The sequence below is a fragment of the Emydura macquarii genome, unplaced genomic scaffold, assembly GCF_026122565.2.
Source record: "Emydura macquarii macquarii isolate MOO-44397 ecotype Brisbane River unplaced genomic scaffold, CSIRO-AGI_Emac_v2 contig_2205, whole genome shotgun sequence".
NCBI classification, from domain to species: Eukaryota; Metazoa; Chordata; order Testudines; family Chelidae; genus Emydura; species Emydura macquarii.
In genome coordinates, this window is record NW_027132342.1 from 33,611,259 (window position 1) to 33,638,250 (window position 26,992).

General features: G+C 36.9%; 1 protein-coding gene across 1 annotated transcript in view; it reads right to left on the minus strand.

Moving 5' to 3' along the window:
* Positions 1 to 26,992, minus strand: part of METTL25 (methyltransferase like 25) — a 76,207-nt gene that overhangs the window by 20,029 nt on the left and 29,186 nt on the right. Inside the window, exons 5-7 of the mRNA XM_067559876.1 lie at positions 25,743 to 25,887; positions 3,286 to 3,380; positions 118 to 147 (exon numbers count right to left, since the gene is read on the minus strand). Of these exons, the coding sequence (XP_067415977.1) occupies positions 118 to 147; positions 3,286 to 3,380; positions 25,743 to 25,887 (270 nt within the window). The remainder of the gene's footprint in view (positions 1 to 117; positions 148 to 3,285; positions 3,381 to 25,742; positions 25,888 to 26,992) is intronic.

Genomic DNA, 26,992 nt, shown 5'->3' on the forward strand with positions numbered 1-26,992 from the left:
AATTGTAGTGTTTTAGAAACCAGTAAATTGCAAGTTCAGGAGAAGGTCATGTATTAAAAGTATTCAAAAAGAGAAAACAGTTTTGTCATTAGAAGGGTTAAAATAAACATTACTTACCACTTGGCTGACTGCAACTCGTTCCAAAGCCTTTAAAAGTGAAGAAATTAAACTGCTATGTTTATTCTTTATCAGGACATTTTATAAACGTGTTATATAAAGGCTGGTGGAAAAGACATTTTATAAGATTAATTATGTGATATAACATGAGCGTGTACACTTAAGAGTGTTAAAACCATTAGGGGATGTTAATCAGTTCACTTCTGTTATTTAGGATTTATTTATAGGACAAGCAATGATAACGAAATGCATATATATGTATCCTCTTCAATTTTTGAAAGCACTAAGAAAAAAGAAATTTAATTTTTCTTGGCTATATTCCTATACAACTATAAGCATAAAAACAGCTCAATTTAGATACTATACTGTATTCTTAAATAATCTTTTAATTTAATGCACAATACATTAAAATATCTTTTTAAGTCTCTAGTGACTGCATGAATGTTCATTTTCAACTTGCAGTACTTAAAGTTAAACAAAATAAAAACTTTAGAGAGACTGCAGTTTAAAATGACACACAGATCCTGTAAAATAGAGTTTTCAGCCCATGAATCCTAATGGTGTGAGAGTATTTGATTTTTATGATCCAAAGAATTAAGAAAAAAATGAAATGAGTGGAAGATTTTTCTACAGTTGGAAAGATATTGTACTTATAGGAATTACAGCCAAAGAACATTCTCTGTGCAACCAAAGAATATGCAGTGAACACATTCTGTGACACTACCACAATATAATAAATAAATACCGCACAGCTTACTACTCATACCATCCCTACTCCCCAAATCCCCAGCACTGTTCCTCTCTCTATCACCCACTCCTCTTTCTTGTCCCAGAGGTCACTATGCTGCCAACCTGCACCCTGGACTTTCCTTCAGCTGTGCTCCAAGTAGCTGCAGTTCTCCCTTCCCATTCCTTTTAGAGCGTAACAGGTGCAATTTACACTACATAAAATCTACTTCCCCCCTTTACTGCCAGTGAAATAATTGGCTATTGCAGGTATTCCCTGTGGTCACTGCTGACCTCTTCCCTACTCCAGAAGTCTCTCCTCCTGCTGCACAGCAGCCTACAAGTCTCGGTGTCAGCCTTAGAAGTGAATGAGAACCCCAGCTAGAAAGAAGGGCAGCGTTACTGCTGTCCAGGCTGGAATTTGTGTTGCTGTTGCATGATTCCTCTTGTAATGATCAGGTAGATTGTGGCAGATACTGGGACGGGTTTCACTGTTAGCTACTCCTGTAACTCACTCTCTATTACTAACAGCGTGCTGGTGAATACCGATGACCAGCATCAGCCAGAGAGCAGCCGCTCTTCCTGCAAATATGCCAATGGAATAGAATCAAGTGATGTTGAGACACAAGTCAGCAAAAGCCAGCTGTTTACATGCTGGCACAGACCAGTGAGTGCTCTGGATGTGGATGTGAGTTCTCTAAGCCAGCCCCTATGGTGTCTGTGGCCTCCTGTAGTTCAGCAAATGGGAACTGCCATGCAAGTAACAACAGTGGGATTGTTCTCAATACATTGCAAGCTCCCAGAGAACACTAGCTGGGTCACTCCCGACAGAGGGAGTAGTGCTCTAACTGTTCTGCTCTGTCTGCCCCTTCCCTGAGCTTAATGGGATGAAACGACAAGCCTTCGCCACACACGTTCCCGAGAGAGTCTCTGGCGCAGGGATAGCACCTATGGGCAGAGGATAACTTCTTGGAATCCACCTTTCTAATAACTTCAAGAGAAAGTGTGGAAAGGGGAACATGATGATCTTTCTTTTGTGAACGTAAGTACACCGGGTGCAAAAAGTATATAATTACTGTGTGTGGCCAAAAGCATCTCCAGCTGATTGTTTGCCTCTGAAATATATTATTGTCAAATGGCAGCTTGAGCTTACTTGTCTCTCACTAAATAAGGCCTAGCCTACACTAGAAATTAGGTACATTTAACTACATCGGTAAGGGGTGTGAAAAATCCACAACCCAAGTGGTATAGGGAAGCCGACCTACGTCCCCACGTAGACAGTGCTAGGTCAATCTAGCTACTGGCTCTTGGAAAAGTGGATTACCAATGCTGACACGAGAATCCCTCTCGTTGGCATAGGTAGCATCTACACTGAAGCACTAAAGTGGCTCAGCTGTGCTGCTGTAGCATTTTAAGTGAAGATGAGCACTTAGAAAGAGTGGGAAATGGAAATGTTATAAGGAAATGAATGGGCCAATCTGACAATTGATCTAGGATATAATAGATAAGTTACTGGGACAACAGAAGATGGCAAAAACATTTCCTTAGGGCTTACTGATGATTTAGGGTATGGAGGTTCTAGAATTTACATTTTGGTCTAAATCCTTAAGCAGTTGAGATGTTTCATGCAGTTTGTTGAGGATGTGACATTTGGGGGCGAGAGCATCCTGTCTAATTGTCCTGACATGTTTCAGTCTGAAGATCTCTAACATTAGTTCTGATCTCTTTAACCTTAACATATGGGACTCAGTTGATTTTTGGCTGGGATTTGTGAGTGAGAAGCTGAAGTTGAGGCTAACAGCATCTCTTGTGGTGGGTCCTGGCAAAAGGGATAAAAAATCAACGGAGATTAGAGGTGGTGGTTTCCTACTGCCACAGTAGTTGAAGATTTGGGGTCATGCCCTTATCCTCAATTTAATTACCAATCCATCATGCTGTGCTGATGTAAAATGAGTGTACAGTCTCTTGGTCAAATGTTAGATGATTTCCTGGAGTAGGTCTACTCTGGTTTTGGGATTAGACAGGCCTGTTTATGGTTTTGTACAGTTAGAACATTGAGTGCTATGAACAAGGAATGGTTTGGGGGAAAGTCAGTGATGGTAGAAGAATGCCATCTCTTTTAAACCACTGCCACGAGCTGTTGCCCTAACAGATTACTTTATTTAAATTCAGGTCCACAAAATTGTGGCCTCTTTGGCCACTTTTAAAATAATTTTTTGTCTATCCTCATTGTTTCCTGCCCTCAGCAAGTACAAAATCTGCAAAGTTGGAAGGTTAATGCAATTTTTTTTTACCTATAATTTATCATGCTTACAACATTAATAATGTTATTCTGTAGAGTCTGGGATTTAAGTCATAGCTCTAGGATTACAAGCCAAAAACAATGAATTCTATAACATCTGGATAAAGCTTCCAGTAGGAAAAAAAGAAAAAGAACCATACTAAGCAGGCTGACATTCTGGCATTGCGACCACAGCACCAGCCCTCTTCCTTTAAATACCGGCACATGGGAAACCCCCACAATCCCAGAGAGCAATCTGCAAATGAGAGAAAAATAGTGTGTTACTTTATTAAATTCTTCTTCTCTTCAGGTAAATCATCTATTGAGAAAGACAAACAGTAGTTAGAGCATAGGAGCAGAGCTGTTGAACTGTTATTCCTGTCCAATAACAGAAAACATATTGGTGTTATGAAAAAGGTATTTTCTCAACAACAGATGTTTTTGCTTTAGGCTCCATTTTTGAAATCTTCATATTTTCCAAAGTTATTCCTCCAAGACCTAACCGAGTGAATTGTATGCAAAATCTGCTTTCTTTCTTTCTGTTTAATGTTCTTTAGAGATGACAAAAGAGTTTGCATTTAATTTTGGCAACCAACACATTGACATTCATCCCAAGATGCTGAGCTGGGCAGCTTGTCAATATAACAGGACGTATGTATCATTTACTGCTGGGCTTTTCTTTTACAGTAAACAATTTTTAAATAGTATTTTGGCAACTCATTACAGAAGATATGCTTGTTTACTAAAGTGCTGAAGGTCTGCTTTGTTGTTAGCCATTATGTTTGTTTTCCAGAAAGGACCAGCTGCAAAGGCTCTTGCTGCTTCTTCAAAACACTAAAGCATTTACACATCACAGATTGACTGAGTTTGGTTTAGTCTCATTAATGTTTCAAGTGACAACAAAGCTCCTAAATTAATGCTTAATCCTAATGCAATGTTGGGACAGCTAAACTGGCAACATTGTGAATGTTCATACTACCCGTGGTATGGAAAGTTCTTCTAAGTTTTCTTTAAAACACTTTGATGTCAGCTGACTGTTTAAATCATTCTGAACGTGATTTTAATACTTAAAAATGAAAACAAGTTGGATGGGATCCTGGCATTTCAACTTAGAAAGATGGCTCTGAAATATTTTAAAATTAATCAAGCAGATGAGGTTAAAAAGAGGACAGTGGAAATATAAGAGTCTTCAGATTTATAAAAAGTTACATGCATTCGAAGAATGGGATACAAACCTGCATGCAGAACTCTTTTCAAAGACCTGGCAGACAGAAAAAGGAGACTGAAATTGATAAAGGATAAAAAGACGAGACCAGTGGACTAACAGTGGGAGCTCCAAGCATTAGAGAATGAGACTAGTGAAGAGCAACCAAGAGAAAAAAAAGAGGAAGATGATCCTAAAACATTAAGATGATCTTTGAGGAAAAAAGATGAACAGAAGCCTTTGGTCTACAAGGGTATGTCTACGCTGCATTGGGAGGTGTGATTCCCAGCATTGGTAGACAGACTCGGGCCAGCCCTGCTCAAGTTAGCATGCTAAAAATAGCAGTGTGGATATTGCGGCACTGGCGGCAGCTCAGGCTAACCACCTGAGCTCAGAGCCCAGCATGTCAGGTGGCTAGCCTAAGCCCCTAGTGGTGCTGCAATATTCACACTGCTATTTTTAGCATGCTAGCTTGAGTAGAGATGGCATGAGTCTGTTTACTCATGCTGGGAATCACACCTCGCAACTGCAGTAAAGATATACCCAATGGAGTACTATGTACAGTAAAAGGGAAGAGAATAGTAGAGTTATGTCCAAGATAATTTATCTAATCCCTATTGATCTTTGTTTGCTGTCCTGGTCACTGATCCTATTTAGATTTCTAACAATATGATTTATTGTCAGAATATCAGCAAAGGTGTAATCTGTTGTGACATATACATTTCCCTGAATTTCCGTCACTACTGAGTGCAGTATCTACTATATCGATCCCCTCCCAAATTCCGCATTTTGTGAATTACTTTAAGTGAAGGGAACTGTTAATATGTGATTTTATATTGGAGGTAAAATTAGGATGTGATTTTATGAATGTACTAACTTTAGTCACTATACCCAATATCCTACTTAGCTTTACAGAAGCATGGTCTAACGATTAAAACACCTCTCTGAATCAGGAGATCAAGACTCCACTCCCAGCTGTCACCAGACTGATTGAGTGGCTTTGCTTAAGCCATTTAACCAAAGAAACTTAAAAAGATTTGAGGGTCATGGTGGATAATCAGCTGAACATGAGCTTCCAGTGTGATGTTGTGGCTGAAAGGGCTAGTGCAATCCTTGGCTTCATAAAAGGGGAATCTCGAGTAGGAGTAGAGAGGTTATTTTATCTCTGTATTTGGCATGTGCAACCACTACTAGAATAGTGTCCAGATCTGGTGTCCACAATTCAAAAAGGATGTTGATAAATTGGAAATGGTTCAGAGAAGAGCCATGAGAATGATTAAAGGATTAGAAGACCTGTCATATTGTAGATTCAATCTATTTAGCATAACAAAAAGAGAAGGTTAAGTGATGATTGAATAAAGTCTGTAAGTACCTGTATGGGGAACAAATATTTAATAATGGGCCCTTCAACCTAGTAAAGAATAGTATAACATGATCCAATAGCTGGAAACTGAAATTCAGACAGGAAATAAGGCATACATATTTTAACAGTGAGAGTAATTAACCACTGGAACAATTTACTAAGGATTGTGGTGGATTCTCCATCACTGACCATTTTTAAACCAGCATTGGATGTTTTTCTAAAACATATGCTCTACGAGTTATTTTGGGGAAGTTCTATAGCCTGTGTTATATAGGAGGTCACACTAGATGATCACAATAGTCCCTTCTGGCCTTGGAATCTATGCATCTATAATACAGAGATAATAATATTATTAATTTTAATGTATTAATTAATTTAATAATTAATATTACATATCACACAAAAGTGCTCTATGACTTCATTAATTAATGTACATACTGTGCTTTGAAATTATTTGATGGATTATGTTATAAAATATGCAGTATTATTACCATAACATAAAATCTATGAACACATATATGGGTGTGTTAGACAGACAGACAGACAGATAAGTTACACTCTGGAACAGAATGTATCTGCATGCTGGATATATGTGGGTAAGATTGGGAATTATCCTGAAGTTTAGGACCTTGTGGAAAGGTTTGCTTGATTACTGGGCTGACTGAATTTACCATGACAAAATGAAGGTTCATGTTTGAGAGACTATGTCTCTAGTATCCTAGAAAGTATTCACAAAAAAAAGTTTTATGACAATATTGTATATAAAATATATCAGGCCAGCTTAATCGCTGCTGTAACTATTGGCTACATCACAGAAAAATTTGGCAAATTTATTTATAATAAAGTGATGGTTAATAAGATTCTATGAAATACATTTATGTAAAGAAAACGACTGTTATAATTTTGTTGTTGGTTATGCAATAAATATTTCAAACAAAAATTGGCAAGCTCTGAAAAGAAAGAGCAGGTTTTTTGGAATTTTTATTCTCTCCTCTACTCTGTGAGTGTCTTCTCATTATCCCACGTCCAGTGAAACTCATCCCCAATACAAGCTAAAAATGCTATAACCTTAGCTAGGCTAACATTTATGTACAGTATCACTTATAAATTAATCTGAACCATTTCTATTTTCTCTGAACAAAATAATTAGTAAGTGCTGTCACCACTCATGATACTGAAATGCGCTGTGAGGAAAAATAATGCTCTAATACAGAATTTTCTTCTGGACCTCCCAATATAATTTATTTCGCCAGTGTATTTAGAATGTAAGCTCCTTGTGTCAGATTTTATGTGTTTTCTCCCATGTTTTCTTGTACACTCCCAAGCATACTGTGGGTGTTTAAAACAACAATTCAGCAGATAAGTAAGCATATATTTTTATGGGCCACATTTTAAAAACCTGGACACCCTTTTTGTGCCTGCCATTATTTGTAGGCTCTAGTAACATTATGATGTGTAATTACCTGATTGCTCACAGATGAGATATCTAACTGGCATTATTTTTGCCCTCAAAACTGCAGGACGAAGAAGGGAGACTGAGTTGATTCTGATTTAAAAGTCAGGTTTACAGTTATTTTAAAAGTCACATTGGGTTTCTTTTAAATATTTTGCAGTGAAATGTCCTTTACAAGATTATAGTTTGAATCTGTATGTCAGGTTACTAAGAAAAAACAAGTGTGAATCACAACTGTTCTAACAAAATCCTGAAGTGGGAGTTCAATAAATATTGATATATAAACACTGAAAACATTCAGGAATACTTTATGGATACATTATGAAAGATTGTATAGCATATAACTTTGAAAGAGACAGTATATTGTATATGAAGCAACTAACAAGACATCTTACCATTCATTATAGGGATATCTATAAGGCAGAACTCTTCTCTCTATACAACTTCTCACAAATTGAGTAATTCTAGGTAATGGAATGAAGCACGGAATAAGAGCTGAAGTATAATATAACTCTATTCACTGTTAATGAAGTAGATATATCGTGACGTGTAGGCTAACAGCTTACAAAAATCCCACAGCACATGTGTAGCAGAAGGAATAGCCACAATGAGCATACAAGAAGGAGCTGCTATCAAAACAGCTAATATTCAGGCTGAATTCTATTCTGTTCTATTGAGGTTTATAGGCTCTTCATAGTACACTGCATTTCTGATACCACGCAATATACAGCGTAAGGGAACATATGAGGTATGACAGAACTGAAGCAATGCTATCCCATGAGTACAAGTCTCCCAATTCTGGAAGGCACCTGAGCACATGCTTTAAATCCCACTGATTTTAATGGGCCTTAAGTATGTGCCTAAATGCTTGCTGAATGGAACAGTTTGGTAAATCATGATTTAAGCAAATAAAATTAAGGGATGTTCGACTGGCTCCAAGATGCATCAATGGTCCAACAACACAAATAAAGGCATTGATTATGCAAAAATGCCCAAGGCCACAGCAGGAAAAGCATTCTGATGTACTGTGATGAAAACAATTCCCTCCTCTAGCCAAAGAGCACAAGTCCTACTTCTAAATCCAGACAAAGGGAGGTAACATCGGTGGGTTTGTGGAATACTTTTTGTTTTCTAAAAGCAGTTATTTGAATTAGCTACTTCTCCATTCTGTTTGTTTCTATGGGCTAAGTAAGTAGTTACCACACACAAAGGGGAGGGGGAAGTAAACTATCATCAACTGAACATGGGAAAAAAACTAACAGTTTTGAATGAATGAATTTCTTTCAAGTATGTTGAATTATGTCTTTCCATCTCTACTGGGAAACCAACTACTAGTTATGTACTTTTAATATTATTGCATTTGGATTACTTTCTAATGCATTAATTTATTCTTGAAGGTTGTGTGTTTACTGTTATCTGATCTTGATTTTGTAATCCTGGTTTTATGGTCTTCTATAGACTGACAATCTGTTTTTAACTACTATTCTAAGGTTTTGCAGAGAGATTTTAGCTCCAACTACTTTGCCTACATTTTTGTAGCATTGCAACTACCTTAGCACTTATATTTGGAATGTCCATTTTATATTCTATTTCAGCGTAATTTGTAGTTGATGGAATTCTTTTCCTGTACTTAATTGTTCCCAGTGGGGAAAAGGGAAGATGCAAAAGGATGTTTGATATATATAAAATGTCGCTGATGATTCGATTAAGCAAGAAGTATTATCCAGAAAAAAATATACTTTTGGATTTTTGTCAACCACCCCCATTCTCATAATACATTTTAATTCTTTCAGCATACCGTAATGGGGGAAAAGAGCTTCACACTCACCCTTGTCAACCTCTTCATTCTATTGCATAGCTCCCTTGACACGGATTTGTTTGGTCAGCATTTCATGGCTATATAAGAGTTGTATAGCTAACCAAAACTAGTATGTGTGGATAGAAAACAGTGCAACTTATATTACGTGGCCAGGGTGTAGAACACTAAACATACCCTATTTACTGCCTCTTTTGGTGCTTATAGAAAAAAAATATTTGGCAGTGCATATAAGAGCAAAGGATTTTATTGGGTTGGGGAATCCTGAGTAGCCTTTTCTTGTATTTGCTATTCCACTCATATGTGTGAAATAGGCCACAAAAAAAAGTGTGGTACCCATCTTCTTCAGTATGGTCAATTTTACCTAATGCAATGTATTGCATCAAATGTATAGGAAAACAGTGGGCCTCATTCTTCTATGTTGCACGCTGTACCTTGTATAGATTTTTCTACCTGTGCAGAGTGAGTGTAAAATACCACCATTCTAGTATGGTAACATTTTAAATTCACTTTGAACAGACATAAATGACTTTGAAAGGTGCAAAACAGGGAAGAATCAAGGCCAATATGTTTTATTCCTGTAGCTCAGAAAGTTCCAGAGTGTATTGCAATTTCTTGTTTATTTCCTGTCCCAGTGTTTTTGAAGACTCGTTTGCATTCATTAAAATGTTTTCTTTCTGTTTCCCAGTGATTCGCAAGTGTTATGCATAGAAATACATTCACATGTTTTCCTTTGCACCTTCTGAAACAGAATGGTTTATTACCAAGCAAATAGCCCTAATGCAGGCATTTTTTTTTACGAAAATTTTCTTACAGACTCATTTTAATTTATTTAACACTAAATATTACTCACTATAGCAAACATAATTCATACCGGGTGGCAAGACCATTATTATCTAAATCACCGATGGATTATTTAAACAGTACAAATCTGATTTCTTGTTTTATGGTTTTCAATAACATGTAGATGATTTATAAATTCTGGTTTGGAAAACTGTTTTTTTTTCTTCAGATCGATAATGACAGACAGTCAACACAATCAGTTATTACACTATGCAAAGTACTATAAAAATAGAGGCTACTTGTTTCCTTCAACTGGCTGATGGCGTTTTTCTGCACATCTTATTTTTTAAGACATTAAGCTATTCGAATACATACATAACTAAAAATGGATGGAGGTGAACTGTGATTTATTTTCTAGTGACTGAGTCCATCAGTTTGTATATAGTATGTGGCAAACAGAAGGTAGAAATAACCTTTTAATGTACAGGCCGAACTGCCAACTCTACTCAGGATTGCATTTTGTTTCAGAAATTATACTCTCCAAAGGAAAACAACTGTCATTTACATCATTTTTAACCTTTACCTTGGCTGAGGCAATTTGTTACTGAAGTGTTGTGAAATATCAGTCTCTTAAAGTGTTTCTGCATGAGTAGAACTTGAAGAGAAAGAAAGCTCCTTCTAATTTAGTACTGACATAACTATACTACTACTAAACCCAGAGCTTGTATAGTCTGAAAGCATTTTAATAGCTTTTAAAGTGACACTGACACTTTAAACTTGGCTTTTTTACCAAAATCACCACTGAAATGTAATAAAACTGAAATCTGATTCCAAATTGGATTTATCTTTCTCCATTTTTGCCACTTGTTTTTATACTGGTCTTGCTATAATAAAATCAGTGTTGTTGATTGATACCTCTTGGTACTATCTAGTTCACATGGACCAACATGGCGACATCATCTAATCTATTCTGTATGCTTATGAGCACCTTTCCTCTTCCACTGCTTAAGAAACAGCATTTGCTAATACTGAATGGCTGCTGTAATTTATAAATGTACAATGCAACAAATATTAACCAACGCACAATGTTACTTTTATGCAATATTGTTTAACATATTTTGTATGTGTTCATTGTTATTCCTGAAAAGAGGCATGTTTCCTTTTTATATTTTGATGTTATACATACATTACATCACAAAACCCAGACCTCGCATCTCCTTTTTTTTTTTTTTTTTTTGACACTCAAGCTCTAGAGCTCCTGTCCATTTCCTTTTAATGTTTCAATTTTCACTACATTCCTTCTACCCCAAAAGTCCAAATTCTCTGTTTGCACTTCCAAATGTATTTATTGAGCCTAAATCCCTAACTTACCCTTCTACTTCAGACTAGGACTCAGTGCGGAAGTTGGAAACGTAAGAACCTCAGACTCTTGGACCAGATCCTTTAAGGTCATGGAACTACACAAATTTACATCTGAGTATGGATGAGGTTCTAGCACCTTAGTGGTTATTTGTAACAATGTTGGGCACATGATTTTCAGACAGAATGTGATTTTTTGAGTTAACAGTGTTCCTTTAAACAGCAAGGATCCAAATACCAACATTATTTTTGAGGCAACAAATAGAACTTCAGTATGAGCCTGTGTCCTCCACCATCCATTTTAACACACACAGAGACTGTCTAAACTTCTCTGGTCTTATTTATATACCTAAAAAGTCATAATGAAATAATAAATTAAGTTATGGTAAGACCAAAATCATCACATAAACCTGTGTTGCTAAATAAGTAAATATTATTAATAATCACAAATGAGCAGCAGATATTGACAAAGAAAATTGCTATTGAACTTGTTGACAAAACTATATCCTGGGTCTGGATATTAAAACAAAGTCCTACAAAAAGATAATTAGGTATTGTTTTATTTTCGTCAAAAGTCAATGAAGTCTGATTTAGAGTCAGAGTCATCTTGCAAGACAGAGCTCTCTACCATTGTTTATATACAATATTATTTTATTTGAGATGAGTTAGGAGAGGGCAGGGAGGTATCTTTAAAAGGATTCCTTGAAACGGATGTTTTCATTTCCTCACGTACCAAGAATACAAAACCTTGAGTTCAGTTACTTATTAATTTTGTTTACATGTCAACTGCATGTTTTTACTGCACAAATCCAATGTATATGAGCATTTACAATCCCTTTCTTTTGTCACAAAAATAATGAGGTGCAAATAAAAGCAAAAAAAGAAAGAAGCAAGAATATTTTAAGGATCCATTTCTAACCACTTCTGGACTGCTACAGAATATCCCAAGGCAAAAATAAAATCAGTGCCAAGCCTGCAGAAAACACACAACTGACTGAAGATCAGATACAGCTGTCAGTGTGAGGTAATTGTAAAAGAACTGCCAAGCACATCGAAAAAGCTCCGTATTAATCACGTACTTATTGGCAGGGATTGCTTTGGGATTCTGGCCAAAGTCAAATAGTGAAGAGTAACATGATATAGCACCTAAAGCTTGTACACAGCTGAATCCACATAGCTGGCACCAAGATCTGCTCATCAGCTATTTAATTACAAAGACCAATACCTGGGAGGTAACCACCATAAAAATAATTTTCAAGCTTGTGTGGTTCATGACACATTAGTGGTTAAGATAAAGCCAGTCATAACAGATGAGGTGAAAATAAACAAATCTAGTCCTTCATTCCTATTTTAATTTTTAAAGTTGTTAGAAAAGAAGCAAAAGTGTACGGCCCATGACCAATTTCATTACTATCATGTAATAAATTGTGACCTAGAGTCTTGATAGTGTTTCCTTCTGTGTAACCTGAGCTTTACTTTCTTTGAAGAAATATGGTTAGCATTCCTATAAGTATATGATTAAAATATTCTACAGAAATAATAGCAGCATGAGTCATATGATAATTGTATGTGGTATTATTTTCTGTTTTTCTCCCCCTCCCTCATTCTTCTCTCTTTCCTTCTGTCCTGTTCTTGTTACTTAGATTCTTTTTGATATTTCTGTTTAAAATGTTTTCTGTATACAAAGTAAATTTTCCCCCTAAAACTCTATAATATCAGTAATACATGACGTCCTAATATATATATATATATAGAAAAAGAGATAAAAAGACCAAAGAAAGTTATAATGTGATAACACAAAATCATCAGTTTTTATTATATATATTACAATAGAGTCTACAGGCCCCAATTAAGATTGGCTCTGTACAACCATATTGTGAAATACAGTCCCTGACTCAGAAGCTTACAATCCAAACAGACAAGACAGAGAAAAGGCGGTGGGGAGAGGGAAACAAAGTCAATGAAAGATTAATTGACTTGCCCAGGGTCATATAGCAGCTCAATGACAGATGGGGAAATAGAAACCTGGTCTACTGACTTCCATTCCAGTGCTCAATCCACTGAAACATGCTACCTCCCCAGCAAGCATTGCCTCAGTCAACAAGCATTCTTAAATCTGTATTTATCACCCAATATTACTGGAAAAGAAATATGAATTGTGTCTCGCATACATGACATTGTAGAAATGTGTGATCTTACTACACTGCAAATTGTACTTCCCCCGGTGCAGAGGTGAACAGAGACAACACTCACTCATTGCTTTAATCTTCAAACCAACCAGTATAATAAATCAAAGTTATCAACCATAGGAAATGTTACCAAAAGGAAACGGGATTAAATATTTATAATAAGAGAGATTAATAAGGTGAGAATTCAAATTCTTTGCTAAAATTATATAAAAACATTTCTTTTAGAACTGTGACCTAAATTATTACTAGTCAGATTTTACCTAAAACTAACACTTCCTAATCCTGGTGCACACTGATATAACTCCAACAACTATATTATTTCTTAACAGTAACTGGAAACTCCTACAACTATTAGCTCCGACATAGCCACATATACTGAGTATTATAAAAGCTTCACTTATATGAAGATTTATTAAATGCTAGTATATTTCCAAACATCCTAAATGCAAAAACATTCACTAGTAAATAGTATTATACTCTGAACCTGAAATTGCAAATCAGATATTAAAAATTAAAGAGAGAATGGTCAGTGAAAAACAATTCAGTAGCTTCAACGAGAGTCAATGACACACACAAAAACAGAAACTGTCCTAAAATATATAAAAGTTTGAGAATACTACACAATATTTTTATATGACCTTCTTATGGTGTAATAAAATATTTTTGAAAAATATTTTTCACTTATAAAGTGATTTTCTTCTCATAGTATTTACAAATGTCAATGAATTAAACCTCACAGCATACCATGCTATATATATGCAACATCACACACAAATCCTGTTTGGCAAAGATAAGATTAGAACCAAAACCTCATGACTCCCAATCTATTTTTCTAAGTTACCTATTGATATGATATATCTATCAAACCCCCAGTCACTGAAGGTTTCTAGGTAACAGTTCTGTGCTTCAGCTGCAGACCAGCTCCATTATGACAATGACAGATTTTTGCTAACTGTCTAAAATTGGTTAAAATGTAAAGTAAGTTACCTAAGACACTTAATTTAAATAAAAATATTTTTAAAATCTGGAATACTACGATTTGAAGAAAGTATTTAGGATCAATCATTTGAATATACTGTATAGTCATCCAACAGGCAGAATTAGAGTGACCAGATGTCCTGATTTTATAGGGACAGTCTTGATATCTGGGGCTTTGTCTTATATAGCTGCCTATTACCCCTCGCCCCGTCCTGATTTTTCACACTTACTATCTGGTCATTCTAGGCAGAATATCATTTAATTCAATTATTTCTCCTTAAGAGAAGAGCACTGTCACATTATCTTGGCTTGTAGTAAATTTGCACTTCAAACTCTGTAACAAGCCATATGTCTTGTCTGCAGAGAAAAGCTCTGCATTTTCAGCTAGACATAGGATTCTTCTTCACTTACTTCCTAAACACTTCCAAAGTGCAGCTGTGTTGCCGTTAACCAGAGGATGCTTTCCAAACCAGAGGTGGATGACTTTCAATGGCAGAAGAAATGACTCCTGTACAGTAGGACTGATCCTGCTACTTTTATTGCGACAGAACTCCTCCTGAAGAAGCTAATAACCTTTGTTTGTGTGTGTGTGTGTGGAGGGGGGGGCAGTGGGGATACATTTTTGTAGCAGTTACAATTGGCTGGATGCTATACAAATAAATAATGTATAAATGATGTCCCTGACTGAAAAACATACACTAAAACAGACAAACATATGAAAGATAAGGGAAATAGGTACAAAACAAGAAACAAGTAATGTTCAGTGTAACAAGTGACCATATTTATACAACACTTTTTTCTAATAATATTAGAGGTATAGATTATCTCCAGTTTCTCCTCAACTTTGCTATTAGTCAGTAAATTTCCCACCTCTGTCATGGTAGAAATAGATCTTCAGAAACAAATAGGAAATATGCTTCAGTAAACACAGTGGAGTATGTATGTGTCCGTGTACATTTTGTATAGTGTTTTGGGATTCTCTGTAGGAATGGTACTACAATGTATCATCCAAAGAACACTACACAGTACATTTTACTCACTAGTGCGCTGAAACTCACAACATACTGTGCACAAGTGAACTGCTGGGCCCACATGGAGCCCTGTGAAAGTCAATTAGCCTCTGCATGGATTTAACATGTGTGTGTGCTACATTGTAGGATTAGGGCCTCATTAATTACATCTTTCTATGTTTATGTTAAACTATAAAAGACAGTGTACAAACTGAAATCTATAAAACGTAGCCTTTATCCACAATGAATAGAAAATAGGGGCTAATTTAAATATTGCATCGTGGAAGTAACATTATATCTAATGATGGGGAAAGTTTTTTTTTGTGACAACTTTTTTCAGCTTTCAGGAGAAAACTTTCTATGTTTGGTGTTATATGAAAGCTAAATATTTTGTTTGTTTTTCCCCAGCCAAATATGACAAAATATTTGTTTGGCTGGGTTGGGATAATAAGAATGTAAAATAATAGTAAGAAAAATTGGGTTTAAGATAGTTTTTACGTTTAGACAACTAAAATTTATTTTAAAAATTGGAAGATAATTTGATTAAACATTTTACTTATTTCCAAAATAAATTACATTAACACACATGAATTACACATGGTCAATTATATACTGAACATGTGCAAATCATCATTTTTTATAATATTTAAGGTTTCCACAAAGATTCATGTTATAATTCTTTACTACTGTTGGAAAAACAGGCATAAGTTCAAAAATCATATACACTGTGCTTTGGACAAACCCAATGGCTTTCAGAGTACACATATTCTGTTTCTTAGGGAGGATTTACAAACAATGTAATAAAAAGCCATAGTGACAGTTTGCTTGAACAATATTGTGTAAAATTCTGCTCTCAAGATAGAAAAATGACTTTGATAATAAAATAATGCCTGTCTCAGTAACCCTTCCTGTCCCCCATGATATATTTTACTACAACTGACTTCAAAACCAACTATTATTTTAACACATATATTGAAGTTTTTTCCTTCTGTACTGTGTAATTTTTGTTTCTTCTGAATATTCTGACTTCTAATTTAGAATCTTTTTAATCATTTACCTAAATTTTCAGTCAGCTTTCTTAGACTAACCAGTTATTACTCTGCCAATATCTGTTTCATTCCAGAGAATGGATTGTTAAAGTATTCTTTTGAAGTTCTTTCAGGAGAGCAAAAACTGTTTGTCTGACATTGCTGGATGTGCTTAGCATGAACAGATAATGTTCTTAGGTTATTAGCTGAACTGGCGTAGAAGAATGGGACATGATAGATAGTGATCCATTTTCATTTGTATACATAACTAAGTCTGTAACCTTTCTGGTCCTTTGGTAGTTTTCTTTGGTAATGATCTACACAGGTCTACATTTTTCTTTGTATATGATCTGAAATATTTTCTATCTCTTGTAGATGTGTAGGAATGCTGGCACAGGTGGAGAGGAGATCAGATGAGAAACTTCTGCATCTGTGATAGAAGATAAGGAAGAGAGAGTTGGTTATGGGGGGAGAGGAAGACAAGGCTAGATGAGGAGAGGAGGAAGGACATGTTATATTTTGTCAATTGTATCTTCTTTGCTGATGAGATTAACCAAATTCTGACTAGATTGACTACTTCTATAATAGCAGATCCATGTCAGAGCAGGTACAAAAGCAGCATCTTCTCTGGTATAGTTTTGGTCACAGTCACTCTTAGATGTTCTAGAACAGTGGCTCTCAATCTTTCCAGATTACTGTACCCCTTTCAGGAATCTGATTTTTCTTGGGTACCCCCAAGTTTCACCTCACTTAAAAACTACTTACTTACAAAATCAGACATAAAAATACAGAAGTGTCACAGCACACTTGTTCTTGAAAAACTGTTTACTTTCTCATTTTACCATATAATTATAAAATAAATCAATTGGAATATACATATTGTACTTACATTTCAATGTATAGTATATAGAGCAGTATAAACAAGTCATTCTATGAAATTTTAGTTTGTATTGACTTTGTTAGTGCTTTTTATGTAGCCTGTTGTAAAATTAGGCAAATATGTAGATGAGTTGATGTACCCTCTGGAATATCACTGCATACCCCCAGGGGTACACATACTCCTGTTTGAGAACCACTGTACTAGAAGTGCTGGGGGAGCTTCAGGCTGGTAAAATCTACACAAAGTCCATTATTGATGCAGATTGTCAATACATCTCTTTGGAAAGGAAAATTACCACAATCTTTCAAAATGTACAAGAAACAAACTCTTCCTATTGAAGGTCTTGCCAATCACAGCCCTGCCCCTAACATTGTGCGTTGCGAAGATTATTGAGAAGGTTGTGGAAAGACAGATCTGTCATAATCTCAAACATCAAGAAAGCAGCAAAAACAAGGGAGTACTCAGTATAAGTCCTTATTTGGGCAGAAGTGGTGTGAGTCTTCTTTATGTATCTGATACCTAGATACTGTGGCGAATTGCATTCTAAATTAGAAACACAAGCAGACAAAATTTAAAATTTCAAAATTGTCCAAGTGACTTAAATGACCGAGGCACTTCCAATGAGACTTAAGTTCCTGAGAGAAAATGGGATTTAGGCTTCTAAATCATTTGGGAAATTCTGAAATTTTTACACAAGATGCTGAGATGACAAATAATTTATATGAATACTTTCAACCTGATTTTTATTTAGATATGTCATGGAAAATATGTTAGTCTTTTTGGTCAAAAATCTCCTTCTGTAATAAAGCAAGCTAAGGTATCCAAGGCAATTCTTTCAGAGCAATCAGCTGCCTTTGAAACCATTGAATAGATGTTTTGTTTACATGTCTGAATCCTGGATAAAGTAGATGGAATTCTGTTAAAGTGACTCCAGTCTTTCCTCTTGAAGAGGTCCCCAAGAATGGTATTGGGCAGTTGTTTAAATGTCCTTTAGTCAGATGGACAAACATACATACACAAACTTGAATTTCTTATCCAGTCTTACATCCAGTAAAATACAGTGCATTACAAAGTCTTCAGATGTGGTTTAATTTTTAAGTATCAGCTAGATCTACAAACGCGGATAAAGAAAAGTAGTGTAGTGGTTTTATCATGAATGTTTAAATCTGAACAGTCTGAAGTATGAGATAATTCCAAGTTAAAGATTAAAGCCAATGGTGCTACCATGATTTACATCACTAAGTATCTGGCCTGTAGTGCACTGTAACCATAGAAATAGTGAATTAAGGTTGCTCCATATTTTTCATCCATTTAAATAACTTTCACTAATATTAAATGAAATTACAACAAACCTGTATCGATTAGAGTTAAACTTGGATCAAAACAAAAAAACAGTTAAGAAATATTTATTTTCTCTAGCCCTGAAATACTAGAGATTGCATATTATAAAGGGATACCAGAACTTTGTAAGCTGTTGGTCCTAAACTAAAAACAATGTAATACCATACTTTTAAAATTGTATAGTCTATAGTATAGAAGATATGAATGCAAAACTGTGTTCAAGATTTGGTCATGCAAAATACTTCTTTACATATATGCTTTTTCTCAGTTAGGAAAATGAACTCCCAGCACAATTTTAAGTAAATGTAAAAACAGTTATTTAACACTAAACTGCATTTGATACCCATTTAATGATGCTTCATCACTGTTTGTAACTAAACAAAGAATCAGCCTTTCATTTAATCTTTTTATTTCACTGAAATGGTTTCAACAGAAAGTAACTTACTGCATTCTTAGATGGTAAGATCTTTGGAACAGACTATGTCTTTTTTTGTGTCTGCCTGTGCATACACGATACCCAGAGCCACTGGCGAATCGGGGCAACTGCCCTGGGCCCTGCACTTTGGGGGGCCCCACGCTTTGTGCTAGGACTGGCAGGGAGGCAGGCGGCTGCAGCCCACCTCCTAGCTGCATGCTGAGACCCAGTGGGAGGTGGGCGGCTGCCGCCAGGGTCCCGGCTTCGCCCTGGGCCCCCTTAGGGTCGGCCCTGATGATACCTGGTACATTCTGGACACCACTAAAAGATAAATAGCCAGACCTATTTTTGCTTAACTTCCACAGCATCTGGCAACAGGCCAAATCCTAGTTCTCAGGCTCTGCAGAAATGGAAAGAGCCACTTAAACAGTCACTCTCCCTAGCAACAGCTACAGACTTTAAAGTTCAGACAGGTTCTTTGAGTCTGTAGTATGTTTATCTTAAAAATCTGCATTCTTTTACTGAAAAAAGTTTATATGAAATATAATATATGAAAATAGATTCCTCCCCCAATATTCATCCTAGGCACCTATGAGTCATCATTTATTGTGGAAACACTTGTTTTCACCAGATATACTCCCTTTTATAATTGACAGAAAAATTTACAAATACAGATTAAATCGAAGATTTGAAATCCTTTTTGTTCTGTTCATTCATGAAAAAATAAAACAAAAAACACTTTTATTTTAAACTGGTCACTTCATGGGGGAGATTGTTAGAGAGCCACAGACTACAGCATTGTCTCGAAATGTAACAAGATGATGATTTTTAAATGTTCCAAAACATTTCTGATACATTTTGATTTAAAATATCTGTATTTTCTTGACAGTCATTTATTAGGCCTCTCACAAATTCAATGAAATATCGCAAACAAGCCCTGCGCAGCAATATCTAGAGAAGGTCTGGAAAGAAAATCAGGCTCTTTGTTCTTTTGCTTGGAATAGTTTTCATGTCTTGCCATGGTCTCAATGATGGTTGTTTTAAGATAGTGAACTATGGAATATTTTTGAAAATACAAGCAGATATCTGCAATGCTTAGAAGGCAGCCAAGCAAAATACATGGCTCCTATCCTATAATACTTCTACAGCAGTGATTAATCCTGCATTTCTACAGAATGCAAAAATAAGGAGTCATTATGTTTCTCTAGTGCGTTCGTCTAAGGAGCTACTCAGCCTACTCACTATGGGGGACTTTTTTGTCTCCCTGCATTCAATTTATTTAACATCTTTTTTATTTAGCTTTCGCAAATTTATTGAAATTCTTAAAATAAAGTATGCCTTCTTTTGCATCCTTTTCATTTCCTTTAATTATGTTTACAAGCTTATAAAAGTTAGATGTTAACAAGTGTAGCCAAAGTTTATATTTACCTGGATCAAGAGTCTCAAGGCTCTTGTTCCTTTGCAGAAAGCCTGTTGCAGACATTCAGACATGGACTATGCCCATAATTATGTTATCTGTGCTTTATTTACTCTTTTTGAACATCTCTCAAAATGACTTACTCTTCAAAGGTACTCTTCAAAACTTCTAGTAAGCCTTTCAAATTCATCAGTCTGGCACATATCCCTTTCTTACTAAACTACTATAGAAAAATGGCCTCATCTAGCAAACCCCTATTATCAGGATACTTTTTACTACCTTGAGTAGTCACACTATAGTCAGCAGAGGCTTTAAGTCCCATTTAAATCAATCGAACTACACATAATAATACACCTAGTAGTGAGCATTGTAGCCCTATGCAATCAAACTATGAAATAATGATCTCTTTAGCAATATACAGTGTAGCTGTAGCCATTTCAGTCCCAGGTTATTAGACAGACAAGGTAGGTGTCGGTCCCTTACAATATGTGCTAACTACGTATGCTAAATAATCTGTTCCACCACGCATTTTGCTGTGACGGTGGGAGTTCCTTTCTGAGAACTGAAGAAGAGCTCCATGTACTCAAAAGCTTCTCTCTCTCACCACCAGAAGTTGGTCCCCCCCCAAAAAAAAATTCATCTCACCCACCTTGTCTCTTTAGTGATGGCAGTTTTGGTGCATCTGCTCTGACAACAATGGATACTGTATCGGAAAACTCCAACTCCCTCTGTGACCAACCAATAATGTTTATATTTTTGAGGGATTGGCAAAGGGAAGTTAAAGGTGACTCCCTTACAATGATGTTTAATTCACATTTCCCTTCTTCTTTTTTTCATCCCTCTTAGGCCAAGTGCCACCTGTCTGGCCCATTTACCTGGAGACATATGGAAGTGTGAGGTAGGAAGGCTCTTCAAAAGCCTCAGAATAGCTGCAAAACTGATCCAGGAAGATTATTTCAACCTAATGACCAACAGGAAACAGAAATTTTCCTGATACATTGCCATAAGGACTTATAAAGAGTAAAAATCCTACAAAAGGGTAGCTACTATATATTCTGAGATTAACTGACTCAATTACATTCCAAATTTAACTTTGGAAACAGAAGCAGTATCTAAAAGAATTAAAAGAATACATTATGCCAGCAGCTGCTATGCAAGAGGGTGAATCTAGAGCACATATAACAAGACTCAGTGAGGAAAAGCTCAAAGGAATCAACTATAATAATCACTAAGTACCTTAATCCATAAAGAAATATCTGTATAAATGACCAATTCTACTTAAATGAGGAAGTCAGAGTAAGATTATTTTAAGAGTTGTCAAAATATTCCATATTAACTGAAATGTACTAGTTGATGCTATTTCTGATAACACCAGTAAAATTCTTAGACAGGAGTTAACTGAACAAGAACTCAAGATTATTCAGTATCTTCCCTCTAGTCCAGTGGTCCCCAAACTTTTTATCTCCCCCCCTCCCCGGGGCTGAGAGCAGGGCCGTGGCAGCCGGGGAACCCTGGGGCCACGGCCAGGAGCCAAAGCCGGGCCTGAGCCAAGCCAGGAACCGAGACCAGGCCAGGGGCTGCAGTTGGGGGTCGGGGCTGAGAGCTGAGGCTGTGAACAGGGCTGTGGCGGCCAGGGGATCCAGCCAGGGCCAGGCCAGGAACCACGGCCGGGGGGCAGGGCCAGGAGTCAAGGCTGAGACCAGAAGCGCAGCTGGCGGGGGCGGAGCAGAGCTCGGGGCAGAACGGGGCTGGATGGCACTCCCACCCTGCTCTCCATGGGGGCTGGCCTGGGCCCTGCCACACCCCCTGGAATGTTCTTCCTCACCTCCCTGAGGGGACGCACCCCCCAGTTTGGGTACCTCTGCCCTAGTAAATCACAGTGAAGGCTCTCACAGTTCTATGGGGCGAAAATTCTTCCCATAATAATTGGAGATATAGTCCCTTTCCCATAATTCTTGACCAAACTTTTCTGCAGAAGGATCAAGCATACTTAAGGGAGACAGAAAATTATAGCCCATACATATACTGACCATTGGACCCAAGACCATGCCTAATTGTGCTTTATACTTTAACCCCACCAACTCCTAAATCCTCAACCAAACACTGGGAAAGGGGTAAATACAACCTTGCAAAGCTGTGACAACACCATTATAATCTTCCAGTTTAAGAAAAATACATGGAATTACTGCCTGTCAACAGCACCCCCAGATGGGGAAAAAGAACTTGCAATAATCATGATGGCTCAGTAATCAGTGAACCGCTGCATATTCACATTTCCTGATGAATCCACTAGCCAGGCCCACTAAACACTGCATGTTGCATCACCAAAAGGAGAAATTCTCTTCCTATCCACAGTCAATCATTATGTGTGAAGGGACAATAATTTATTGGATTCAGCTATGACAACCTTCGGCATTAGATAGAAAACAAGTGCCAAGCAATACACAAGCCTCTCAATCTGGACAACCGTCAGCCCATAGCAGCTTTTGTGAGGGCTGGCACATCTATTTCAGTCAATACCTATCTGGCATTCACAGAAGGGAGGATGAATAGGAAAAAGTATTGCTACTGGCAGAAGGAATGGGCAGTTTTTACACTCTCAGACCTGGTTGTGAGAGCTAATCTATTAGACCAGCAGTTTTTTAAATGTCAGTCCCAACTGGTTCTGCAGCACATGAAGAACCATGGTTAGTATGGTGTCATGGCAGGCAAACTCACACTGGACCCAATTTGTCAGGGCTAACAGATACAAGTTTCTGCAGGAACAGGCAATCTCTTTTGCTACATTATTTTCCCTCTCCCTGGAATTATCCTTCTGGGCTCAACAAGGGTACATCTAGACTAGAGGAAAAGGTGCATTTTGAAATAGATAGCCAAGTAACTGATCTGAAAAAATACATATTTTTCCCTAATGTAGTTTTACCCCTAGGTCTTCTCTACCCTGGATTTTTTTTTTTTTTAGCCTTGTTAATAGATTGTTATTCCCCTTTAGAAAAATGCTTTTGGACAAATTATAATTTGATCTGTCTGGGAGGCAGTGCCACACTGCACTGGCCCAGGGAGAGCTGTGGCAGGGATTATGTGTTAGCTCTGGTGCAGAAGGGTAATGGACTCTGATGGTGCAATCTACATAACCCTGGCAACCTGGCCAGCTCCAGAGGCCAGCCCACAGCAGGGGTAGGGAAGACCCATGATCCCATTGCCTCCCCACTGCCTTTGAGACAATTTGTTTTCCTGGGAGTGCATGAGTGGGGAGTCTTTGCATTCCCCTGATAGTAAGAACTGCAACTGGCTCTAGTGCTGGTCCTTGTGCTCTTGCCCCTCCACTATGTACCTATGCAAGAGAAAGGGACAATCTGGCTTTTTTGTGGAAAACATAGTTTTAGACGCTATAATAAATAATTCTGCAGTAAAATTCTGAATGTCCTAATTTTCTGAGCATGATGGAATAGGTTCAGTGTTCTCTCCCAGGAGAAGAAAAATAGTGTTTTCCTTTTTCTTTTCATAAGGAGTTCTTCATTAGAGTAATCATATACTTCAAGATGCAAGAAATTAAACAACTAGAAATTCTAATATGTAATCTGGCTTAATTTCTACAATTAAAAAAAAGCTGTGAAAGTGCATTGGTGGTGGCAGTGGCAGGGTAGTAGTAGTTTCTGAAGGCATTGGGGCTGCTCTGGAAAAAAGAAGTACACCAACAGAAAGGTCAGGACTTTTTGCCCTCTTTGCAGTAACAGTAAGTAACTAACATTTGGGGAAGAAAAACTTGATAACAGGGAGTAAAAATTGTTGTGCATTGTACATATCTAAAACATGAATTGATTTTGTAATATTTTTTCCCTTCCTGGCTTCACCTCCTTTTTTTGTTCTTTTCTTTCCTGTTCGCAGGACCTCATGTACAATGAGATTATGAAGGAACGAACATTGATGCATCATAAGTTCTTTTTAAATTGCTGCATAATCATATTCAGGAATCTAAACTTTCATTTAAAAAAAGGAACTTTAGCCTTTGTGGTTGTAAATGGAGGGACTGAGGTATGCCTGAGTCTGCAGAGAGCCTGAAACAATCACTAAGAGAGATGTAAACTGCCCCATTCATCTCATTTTAACGTGGTGTTAACATTCAAGCTTGACGACAATTTAAATGTTAGCATTCACTACTTTACTGCTGATCAAGTTAGCAATATTTGCCATTTTTAGATGTAGTAGAAGATACTAGGGTGTAGTAGAGAAGGATAACTACTGTAGTTCTTGTGACAGATTATTGGAGTGGGAAAAAAAGACTTCATCTCTGTACATTATATAACAGAGCTGCACTCCAAAGCTTTCCAGCTGAATTAAAAACTGCCTCATTTAAATGCAAAATCCAGTGAGGACCGACAACTATTTGCTTACTGAGGCAAATACCCTTTTTCATTCATTATAAAAATTCTCACATACATTAATCTAACACTTTGGCTAAATTGTCACCAATGTCAGTTTTAGAGTCCTACCTATTTATTTATTAATATGATCCAGCATCATGTTATTTGCTGTGCTTTGTTGAATTTTTTTATTTCACTTCAGTTTGTAATTTGCCATTGTATTTTTGACAATAACAATGGTACCTCCAACTGCAAAAGTTAAATGGCAGACATTAAAAATAACCAGTGTTTTTGGGGGTAACACAGCAGTCCATCAATGTCATGTCCTACGTGTCTTACACTCATAAAACTTGTGTAGCTACAATTTTCCGTTTTTTCTTCTTTGAAGGCTATATTTTACAAGTAAAGATATCAACCTTTTCCCAAAAATGAAAAACTAACCCTTGAAAGAAAGCTTTTAATTCAATATGAAGTTATCCTCAGACAACTTTCAGCTTCATTCCCCAGTGAAATCTGTTACGCACGTAGTGTTCCACAAACTATCCTGGTAATGGCCCAGAGTGCTATATTCTGATGGGCATTTTTTAAAGTAATTGCTTAAACTCAGAGGGCCAAATTCTGCTCTTAGTTATGCATGCACAACCCAAAATAAATGGAAGTTGTGTGCACATAGCCCAAGGCAAAATCTGGCACAACACATTTTAAAAGGATAAAAACATATTGACCGAAAGAATCCACATTTTATGAGTGTAGTAATGGAATAAAAACAGCTGTATTTTAGCCATCTAAAAACCTTCTGCACTAATGTGCCTAATTTCAGTCAGAATATTGGAAATACTGGCACAACAGGAAAGCTATAGGGCATCTGGGAGAGAATGTCCCACCTAATGTAATTAAAACCAGTTCTAAATAAACCACTGAAAAGGAATAGACACAAGTTAGCTATTAGTTAAAAGGTAACTATATTCTCATCTTGCAGATTGGCAGACTCAACATGAGTTCAACAGAATGCCTGTACCTTTTAGGGTTTCAAACTCTTCTGACAACAGATGGTAGCAGCAGCCCACACTGCAAACGGCCTTGATTTCAGGCTTAGCAGTAAAGATTCGTAGTGTATTTGGAGCAAGATCCCCACATGTATGTAGTCCCACCATTATACAGTCCTAAAAATAAACAGCAACAATCAAACAAACACATTTCTTTTCAACTGAAGGAAAAGACAAGAACAGTAAAAATGGACATGCTACAAATGGTTAATTTGCTCTGAGTAATAAATGTACAAGCTCATGGAGACTCCTGGTGTCCTATTTTGGAAATTTACTGAAGAACCAAAAGCAATTCAGTGCCAACAAAGTGTGAGAACCTTTCCTATAAACATATGTGAGGGGAGGCGTTCTCTGTGTCTTTGTTGGAATGGTGAAGCTACTCTCAATTTTCTCTACTCTTCATTCCTTTCCTTTGCAAGGAGAAAGCCGAAGCCCAGGACAATTAATTGAACCTGAGTCACTGAACCTCTGTCACTGATGGCAGTGCAGAGATCTACCACCAAGTGACAAATCATTATCTTTTGAACTTTTTCTTTCTTCTTCATGTTTTTTTTTACTTTTTTTTTTTTGTTTTTACTTCAAAATGTCCTACCTTAACTTACATGACTGAATGACACTTCTGCTGCTTCTCAATGATTCAGTAGACATTGGTAGCACTGAAAATAAGTGCTGTTTGAGAAACAATGAGTTTTCCGCATCTCTATTATCGTTGCTCTGTCTCTACAGTACTTTTCCTCCTAAACAGCCCAACCCTGCATCCCTGAAGTCAACAGGAGTTTTGTCAATGACTTCAATGAAAGCATGTTCAGAGATCTAGTTACGGATACTATATACTCTTCTTCTATCCTCTGCATTTCCTGAGTTCTTTTTCCTCACTTTTTCTCCTTTGTGTCCCTTGCTTTTATTTCTCCATCCCAGTTATCCTTTGTTTCACTTCCGACCATGATACCTTCTCTCCTCCTTTCCTCCACTATACTGTTCCTCTTTCATCTCACTTCTCTCCCTGACATCCTGCTGCTCCATTTCCTGTTTTGGGAAGGTTCTCTCTGGAACTTTTGGCCTGTGAGAATTAAATGCCATCTGTACAATACTCTTCTCCTAACTGACCCTATCCTGAGGTTAGCACTCTGCAGTCCTTCCTCCCTTAACAGTAATGGAAAAGAGCATTAGAAGGACTATAGGGCATAGTAAGGGATGGAATTTCATGCTCCCGCAAGAACAG